Source organism: Mus caroli, chromosome 1 (genome assembly GCF_900094665.2).
Source record: "Mus caroli chromosome 1, CAROLI_EIJ_v1.1, whole genome shotgun sequence".
NCBI lineage: Eukaryota > Metazoa > Chordata > Mammalia > Rodentia > Muridae > Mus > Mus caroli.
The window spans coordinates 52,092,160-52,101,981 of NC_034570.1; the positions used below are offsets into that span (position 1 = coordinate 52,092,160).

Genomic DNA, 9,822 nt, shown 5'->3' on the forward strand with positions numbered 1-9,822 from the left:
CTTGAGTTCAATTCCCAGCACCCACATGGTGACTCACTACCATCTGTAATGGAATCCAACGCCCTCTTCTGGTGTGTCTGAAGACAGCAACAGTGTACTCACATAAAGTAAATAAATTAGTAAATCTTTTTTTAAAAAAAATTTTTCAAGAAAGGCCTTCTTCAATCAGATACTGGAAGACAAGGTCACAGCAGGCATGAGCCACACAAGAACAAACTGGAGGCAAAGTCTGTCTTTGATGCCTTCCAACAGGGAACTAAGGGGTGACTCACACTTGGTAAGTACATTTTAGGCAAATCAGTAAAATGTCTGTCATTTGGCGACAGGTGGGATTCATGAACAGTGGACGGATCAAAGCCCTAGACATTGAATGCTACATCAATGGAGGCTGCACATTGGATGACTCGGAGCTGGTATGTGTGTCAGACACCACTGTGCCCCTTCAGAGATAACATGCAAAATGTCTAGTTGTGTAAAAGTGTCTTCTTATTTGCCTGATATACTGGCTTCTCTCTCAGCCTCTGAAGTTTTGCCCTATTTGGCCTCAAACTAACTCTGGCAGTCTGGTCTAATCTTCGAGCTTCTTCTCATTCTCTGGCTTGTTCTGTCTTCCTGTGTCTAGCTTGTTCTCTCTTCAATCTGTCTCTGTAAGTCTCCCGATAAAACTGCTTTTGCTCTTGCTCTCTCTCTCTCTCTCTCTCTCTCTCTCTCTCTCTCCTGTGCATTGTTCTCTCTGAAGTTGTCTTTCTTTTCTCTCTGTTCTTGTGAGACTTGAGCACATCCTATTCTGTCAAAGCTCCTCTGATTCATCACTTTGTGTGCCACTCAATTAGATATCACTTTGAAACATGGCTGCTTCCTTCTACAAACTAGCTTTACCGTCATTGTATGGGATGAAAGATATGTTCTAAAGCTAAGATATTCCACAACTAGAAACAGGTTTTTCCAGTAAACACAACACACTCTTGGGATTCATAGTGTGATCAAATATCCTGCAACATGGAAAGTTGAGCAGTGTGTCTAATGTGTGTGGCTATCTCCTTCTTCTTTAGGTAACAGAATTTCTTGTACTAAAACTGGAAAATGCATACAAAATCCGAAACCTCAGACTCCGAGGTCGTGCCTGCATGACAAACTTACCATCCAATACAGCTTTTCGTGGGTTTGGCTTCCCACAGGGAGCCCTGGTAACAGAATCCTGCATCACAGCTGTGGCAGCCAAATGTGGGCTTCCACCAGAAAAGGTAAGATTATAATGAGGCTCATAACCAAGGCTGATAAGGAATTCGAGGAATTAGCTAGCATCCCCAGGGAACACTAGAACAAATGCACAAACTAACCCTGGCTTAGAATTTGAGATAAGAGCTTTGTTTTGGTTTTTTGTATTTTGTTTTTGTTTTTTCATGACTGTGATGTGGACATGCCATCATTACTTAGACACTCCAGGACTGACACATATCTGGGTTGTTTGCTACCCAATTTGGACTGTTAAATGTTACTGGAACTAGATAGAAGGCACAGTGGCTAAGAGCGCATACTGCTCTTCCAGGGGACCAGAATTCTGCTCCCAGCACCCACATTAGTGGTGCTCTGTAACTCCGGCTCCCCGGGATCCATCCTGCGCTCTCTTCTGTTCTCTATGGGCACTGCATCACATGCACAAGCTCACACACATATATACATAATTTTAAAATAAAATCTTATACCAGGTGGTGGTGGCACACAACTTTAATCCCGCACTTGAGGAGCAAAGGCAGGCAGATTTCTGAGTTTGATGGTAGCCTGAGTGAGTTCCAGGACAGCCAAGACTACACAGAGAAACCTTATCTCAAACAAAACCAAAATACACACATACATAAATACATCCATAAGTACATACACACATGTACATATATGCATAAAATCTTAAGGTGACCTTGAAATGGACACCCTAATACATATGTGCTAAGGATACATAATATTTTTGTCCTTTTGTGTAAATCCATTTATTGAACAAACTCACAGAAATGGAATTGCTGGGATACTTGAAGGCTTTTTGGAGATATTGTCCAAAATGAACCATTTAAAAATATTGTTCTGTGAAGTACCCCAGAAGACTTGTGGGGTACAAGGGAGTTGGAGCAGAGTCAGGCTGACTCCAGCTGTTGCTGACAGCTTCTACTCCTTACCTGTTCAGTCCCATCTGAGTGCGCACTCCGCGTCCACCCTGTCTCCTCAACCCAGACCTGCTCCAGCAAGGATTCTCTCTGTGTTTTCTCTGGAACATCTTTGTACCTAAATTCAATGGGACCTCTGGGTTTTCATTGGATTGGCAGAGTACTTCCTCTGCACCAGAGAACACCTAGTCCTATATACACAGCATATATCAGAATAATAATAGATTTCCTATAAGACTTCACAAACAGTGCCCATGGGTACAAAGGAGGAAACCATCTCATCAGGATGAAGATTAGGGGAAAAAAAAAAAAAAAACAATATCCTTCTGAGAAGATGGCAGGAGGTTCAGCCTGAAGAAAGGTGGATGGAGAGACGACCTAAGCAGGAACAGTAGGAACAGAGACAGTGACCTCTGTGCCCTAGATGCCTTGGCTAGAACAAGATGACGCACTTCATAGAGTTTCTGAGAAACAAATAAATTTTTACAAAAATATTCATTTTCATGGAGCTGAGGATGTAGCTCAGTGATAGAGTTAAGACAGCATTCACAAAGCCTTGGGCTCCGACCCCAGAGCTATACATGCAAAAAGAAAAAGAAAATAGATTTGATAACCTGCATAGTCTTTAAAAATCCAGTGTTGTTGCTGGAGACAGTACAGTATTCTTTTCCTTCTATCAAAATAAGTTGGAGATAGTTGGAAACCACTCCCCCAGGCATTTCCAGCAGGCTCTCCTTTCCTGGAGGTTGAAGTTCCCAAGATATGATGCAGATCCTGTTCACACACAAATTTGAAAAGATTTAACCATGTATTCAAAGTGCACACACACGCGCGCGCACACAGAATATAGGATAGATAGGTAGATAAATCATACTTAGAAAGATAGATAATGTGTGGGTGGATGGATGGATGGATGGGTAGGTAGGTTAGTAACCCAACCTCCCAGGCCTTCATCATACTCCCTTACTAGTCACTGTCCACTGCACTGCACTTCAGACAGAGAGACCCTAGTTGGTGCACTAGTAAGGAGATGAAAAACAGTCTCACCATTCTCACAGCAGCACGTGCCATTCAAAAACAATGGAAAAAGTCTGTCCTCCCCCGACAAAGTCTGTGCTTCAGTGGGAGCAGTCCAGCTGGCAGCCTGGCTCACCATAAGTTCTGATGGAATTTCACACTTGTTTCAGATTAGAGAGAAAAACATGTACAAAACAGTTGATAAAACCATCTACAAGCAAGCGTTCAACCCTGACCCCCTGATAAGGTGTTGGAACGAGTGTCTGGACAAGTCTTCCTTTCACATCAGAAGGACAAGAGTGGACGAGTTCAATAAGAAGAGTTACTGGAAGAAGCGAGGCATCGCTATTGTCCCCATGAAGTTTTCAGTTGGCTTTGCTGCAACAAGCTACCATCAGGTAAAGTTCACACATACACGCATGCGCCATGTGATAAATGGCCCTTATGTCCAACACAATCTTGGTCCAATCAACTGATTCTGATGTTCGAGGATGCCACATTTCCCTGAATATACATAGGAGAAGTTTCCAGAAGCATGAGCAGCTTCACGTGGTAGTAGGAGAAAGGTCACTGTGGCAAGAAGCTTTGGTGACAAGCCTGAGGACATCAGCCACATGGCTGTCAAGATTGGAGGTTAGGAGAACTGGCTCCAGATTCTATGCTAACCTAAAGGAATAGGAGCCCATGGGCCCCTGTGTGTTCCCTACTGAGGAAGGGGTGTCCCACCTGCAGGGATGCTTGGGATACCTGCCAAGTCTCAGGCAGAGAAGCCATTCTACTGCTTTCTGACCTGGCACTTGGAGCCACCTCCCCAGGAATCTGTTTGCCTCTGGTGGGGAATTGCCCTGGAGAAGTTGGCAAGAGGAGGAGGCAAGTCATTTCCAGGCAGGAGGGAGGCATGGGAGCGTCTCACACACAGCCAAGACCTCTAAAGAGGACCGGGCCTGAGCCAACAGATCTCTGAACTGCAGAGGGTCACAGGGACCAGAAAACTAGCAGAAATCTAGGAATGGCTGTCCTTACTCACTGCTATCAACCCAGGTCAGAAAATGCAGTGACTGGGAAAGGCTTTAAGTAGTACAGCACTATATGCATACCATCGAAAGCATTCCTCCATTCATACCCCACTAGTGGCAGCCTATCTTCCCACAACCCCTCCCTACACACAATACACACACACACACACATGCATGCACACATGTACACATGTATATATACACACACATACACACACACTGTGAAAGGAAGCCCCTCCTAGGAAATAAAAGCAGCAGTTGATCCAAACTCTTAGTCAACTGGAGTCAGAAAGGAAACGCTGAGACATTCTTGGTCTGCCGTTTGCTAGGTATGTGACATTAAAGCTGTTCAGACTTTCTGAGCTTTAGCTCCATCAACTGTAAAGTGAGCCTAGCAATAATACTCTCTTAGGATTAATGAGGACTGGCTGAGAAAATTAATATAGGTCACTTGGCAAGATTCCTTGAACATTCTGGAAGTCAACCAGGGTAATCCTAAGCCCTTCCCAAGAGAGCCCAGACACATCTCTCAGGGCTCTTTCTCCCCTGACAGGTAGGATAAGATGCCCTCAGCTTATGGGTCATATCCCTGCTTGAGTCTAGAATGACCATTCCATAGACAGGTACAAGGTTAGTTTTCACATCCACTAGCTTGACTGACTCAATGGACCCTGGATGGTTTTTCTCTGCCACCAAATATTGTATCTTTACCAGCCTAACTTGACCAACAGCTGGGTGACAAGTAGACAGGTTCGACCATGTAGTAACTACCCAAAGTTAGCATAGACCCCACAAATCAAGGGTTAAATCCACAGACTATCTCCACTCTGACACCAGCTACAAATTCATACTTGTGCCTAAATGATTTTTTTTTAGCTGTAATGATTTTCTAGAACAAATCACAAAACTCAGGAAAGCTTTTTATATTTTATTATCATTACCAGCTGATATAAATGACACAACTCAGAAGCAGCCAATGGGAAGAGATGCCTAAGGCAGGACACTAGGGAGGGACAAAGAACTTGTCTTCTGGGTGTTCATCCCCCAAAAAGTGCAGAGAACTCAGAAAGGTGCAGTGGGACTGCACAAATATAAATACACACAGGCTGATCCACTCACCCTGAACCTATCCCAGTACCTCCTGAGGAAAAAGATAGCACTTTCTGAGATTTAGTAAGTACCGGGAAGTACTGTGCCAAGAACCAGAAACAAGACTTAAGTACCTAGTTTCTTTTGTCATCAAAATGGTCCCTTCTCACCAAAAGTACAGCCCTTCCACTATCATCCCTGGGCGCCAATTTTTTATCTTGGCCACATTAGAAGAAAGCTTTACCTCAGCTGATGACTTTTAGCTTCCCCATGGAGCTGTAAATTGATATACCCAAGAACCGCTTGGCCAGGTCTGGCAAGTGTCATTCCAGGTCAGCTGCTGACACAGCTGGAACGCCTCCTCACAAACAGTGGGAGGCAGAGTGCTACAGCCGGCCACAGGCTACAGTGAATAAATACTCTTATTAGCACCATATATCTCCAAGCTCCCCAGCCCCTCCAAGCCACTGGGGAGCCTCACCTCCAGGCATTTCCAGGCTGGGAGGAAAAACACCACCTTTCCACCCATCTAATTTTAACAAAATCTACGTAGTGTCTCTGAGTCCAACCTGCTCAAAGTTCTCTCTAGGACACAGTTGCACAGTGCCTGCCCTGCTTGGAGATTCTCTGAGCAGAACTTGCCATGCCCATGGGGTACTCTGTGGTAGGTACAGCAAATATAGTGGGCAGCTCGAAAAACATATGTGTGTGTTTATGTGTATGTATAAGTGTATGTGTATAGATCCTACAGTTCTATAGGTTGGAAGTTCAGAGTTAAGCTATCAGCAGAACCACTCTGTCTCCAAGCCCTCAGGCACTTCCAGCCTCTTCAGGCTCCTGCTCCTTCTTGGCTTATGGCAATATAACTCCATTGTCTGACTCCAGCTTCATGGGCCATTATCCCTGGTGTTGTCCCCAGAGTCTGCTAAGGATGCCAGTCATTGAATTTGAGACCCCTTCTACTAGTCTGACCATCTTAAATAATTATATCTGCAAAAACCATTTCCAACTCGGAGCATGTTCTGAGGCTCCAGGTGGATGTGAACTGGGAGGAGTGAGCCACTGTTGCACCCAGAACTTAAAAGAGGAAGGATGGAAGAGGTGATGGGGCCTTCTCAGATATGGTCAGATGCTGCAGGGAGTCTTAAGAGAGTGGAGACTGCAGAGTCTAAAGGCTGGACAGATGGAAAACAGGGAACCATCCAGGAACTGAAGACAGCAGAGCAGGAGCCAGGATCGGAGAGGAGTCATGGTGGGATTGGACCTGGGACAAGGCAAGAAGAGAGAGTAATGTAGTGGGGTAGGGGATGAGACCAGACCCTAAAGGACAGCGGTGACAAGGGGCAGAGCTTTCAGCAACAGGTAAAGAGGAGTCACCTTGCTCACTTCTGTCCCTTGCCTCTATTTATTGTCAAACTGTCAGGGGACCCTGAGCTTCACAAGGGGAGTTGGAGCTGACTGCTCAGCTCTCATAGAACTCATTTTCTACAGCCTTAAGCCACTGAGATTCTGCCTGGAAATGACTGGACTTCAGCCAGTGTCCCCACCATCGTATGCCTGGCTTGAAGCAGCCTGTTCACGTTTATGTGTCTAGACAAGATCAGGGAAATATTCCACTCAGTAGCTTCACAGTCAGCCCTAACTCACTTGACTTTCAAGTAGTTAAGACCAGGTAGGCATGATCATACATGATTTTAACCCTAGAACTTGGGGGACGAAGGCAGGCAAATTTCTGTGAGTTCAAGGCCAGCCGGAAGGAGTTCTAAGCCAGCTAGAGCTACATAGTAAGATAAGACCCTGTCTAAAAAAAAAAAAATTCATATTGCTAAGTAGGGAAATTCTTTGCAGTTGACTTTTGATAGAGTAGACATAAGTTCAAGGACCTATGGGAAACCTCACATCTCTGACTTCCCTGCTCCAGAGAGTGAGGTTTCACTACCTCATTTCTTTTCCTACATTTTTAGAAATGATTTTATGTGTATGAGAGTTTGCCTGCATATATGTCTTTGTACCATGTGTGTGCATTGCCCATTAAAACTAAACGAAGAAGTCGTATTTCCTGGAAAGTGGACTTACATTTGTGAGCTGCCATGTGGGTGCTGGGAATTGAACCTGGGTCCTCTGGAAGATCAGCCAGTGCTCTTAACCCTAAGCCTCACTTCTTACATTGAACTTACCAATACCCTCACAGAAATGCTCCTGGATTGTCTTATAGGCGGCTGCGCTCGTCCATATCTACACTGATGGCTCTGTGTTGGTGGCACATGGAGGCAATGAACTGGGGCAAGGTATTCACACCAAAATGTTACAGGTAAAATCAAGAAAATTCATCTTTTCACACATTGTTGACATGACCGAAACTTGGAATATCTTTTAAGGTAAATGATGACAGGACATTCAAATGTAAAGACTTTGACTAGTTGAAAGGCTTCTTGCATATAAACTACAATGAACGCTGTGACAGAAATCTCATGCATGTATAAATGCTCCTGGAACTTGGACAGGGCTGAGAGGTGGAAGAGATTATTAGTAAAGTGGTGACTCATGAGCCGGCAGAACACTATGACAGAGGCTCCACACAGCCACACGAGCTAACAAGGAACAGGAAAGAGCCAATGAGTCATCAAATAATCAACTATTAACATGCTGTAACTTTCTCTCTCTCTCTCTCTCTCTCTCTCTCTCTCTCTCTCTCTCTCTCTCTCTCGTGTTTAGTACTAGGGATTGAATTTAGGGCTGTGTACAAGCTAGGTAAGTGACAAGTGCTTTAACACTGAGCCATAACACCAGCTCTTTTTCATTAAAAAAAAAAAAGATGCCTGCTGGTGTGATTGCACACAATTTTAATCCTGGCACTCTGGATATATATAGGCAGATTTCTGAGTTTAAGTCCTGCCTAGGCTACAGAGCAGTTCCAGGACAGGCAAGGATTACAGTAGCGAAACCCTATCTCAGAGGACCAAAAAACAAGAAAAAGAGGGGAGAGGAGGAAGAAGAAAGAACAAAGAAAGAAAATAAAAAGGGAAGCCAACAGGAAGGCTCATTTGTGTGTGTTTACCCCTCACGCGTGCGTGCACATGCACACTCAGATTCTACATGACAGATGCGGAGGTCAGGGGACACTTTAGGAGAGTCAGTTCTCGACTTCCACCACGTGAGTGCTGGGTATCTCAGGTAGGTTGTCAGGCTCAGTGGTAAGTATCTGCTGGGCCAACTAACCAACCCTGACCTATACTTCTAAAGACATGATCTCAGAAAAAACAGACTCCTTTGAATTAAACACAATCAACATGATGATGGACTGGTCAGATTACTACAGCGTAGCTTTCATCACTGACCCCTTAGCTCTCTTAGAACACGCCTCCCACGTTACACAAGTTCCCAAGGATTCCTCATTCAGGCATGCTCAGCCCTCTCCTCCTTGCTCACGCTCCTGCCACAGACAGACAGGCCCAGTGACCCCTGAACCCCATTGACTGCAGGAAAGAAAGCATATATGATTCATGCGAGGTCAACCAGCCTCCTTTTCTAAAACAGACAGGCAGCCGCTCTGAGAGAGGAATCTCTCCCCAGGCATTGTTTGGGAAGTAGGCCGAAGGACAGGGGTCATCACGCCTCCTGACTGTTGTGAACAGTATGGTCATGGAGAAAGGAAAGCAAACACAGAGACTGAGTAAGGACCCTCATGAGACCATAAAGTCCCATGACTTTACATGCTTGTCAGCCCTCCAGTCCCTTTTTGGTTGTTTTGCTTTGTTTGAGGCAGGTTCTCACCATGTGTCCATTGCTTTTCCAAAGGATCCATCCAATTCCAAGTACTCATATCAGGCAGCTCCCAGCAGCCTGTAACTCCCGCTCCAGGCAGGTCAGGCCGGCTTTTGCAGCGCCTTCCTCTTTTTTCTTCTATTTATTCCCACTTACTTATGTTTTTCTAGTCTTTGCTGTTCACTTTTAAATTTTCTGTTCTTTTCCTTTCAGCTTCTCTGAGGGACTCCTATAAAAATTAAGATAATAAAGGGGGGAGGGGATAGCATTTTCATGGGCAGAAGCACAGACACTTGGAATGGAGAAGTAAGCAGATCTTCGTGAGTTTGAGGCCAACCTGGACTACAAAGTGAGTTCCAGGACAGAGCAACATAGTGAGATCCTGTCTCAAAGAAGAGAAGAAAGGAGGAGAAGGAAAAAAGGAAGAAAGGAAAAGAGGAAGGGGAAGGGAGGGAGAGAGGGAGGGAGGGAGGGACGGAGGAAGAAACCACACAATAGCTGACAAGATGGCTCAGTGGGTCAAGGGTGCTTGCCACCAAGTCTAACCACTGGAGTTCAAGCCCCAGGACCCATGTGTTAGAAGGAAAGAACTAACTCCTGAAAGTTGTCTTCTGATCTCCACATGGATGCTCTGGGCCATACATACACAGTCATCAAAACTAAATTAAAGCCGGGCGTGGTGGCGCACGCCTTTAATCCCAGCACTCAGGAGGCAGAGGCAGGCGGATTTCTGAGTTCGAGGCCAGCCTGGGCTACAGAGTGAGTTCCAGGACAGCCAC

The 9,822-nt window shown here is 45.1% G+C and overlaps 1 protein-coding gene across 1 annotated transcript in view; it reads left to right on the plus strand.

Annotated features, from left to right (window-relative positions):
- LOC110291452 (aldehyde oxidase 2) overlaps nucleotides 1-9,822 on the plus strand; it is an 86,008-nt gene that overhangs the window by 44,242 nt on the left and 31,944 nt on the right. The window contains exons 24-27 of the mRNA XM_021158623.2: nucleotides 327-413; nucleotides 1,053-1,244; nucleotides 3,344-3,571; nucleotides 7,494-7,589. Coding sequence (XP_021014282.1) covers nucleotides 327-413; nucleotides 1,053-1,244; nucleotides 3,344-3,571; nucleotides 7,494-7,589 — 603 coding nt within the window. The remainder of the gene's footprint in view (nucleotides 1-326; nucleotides 414-1,052; nucleotides 1,245-3,343; nucleotides 3,572-7,493; nucleotides 7,590-9,822) is intronic.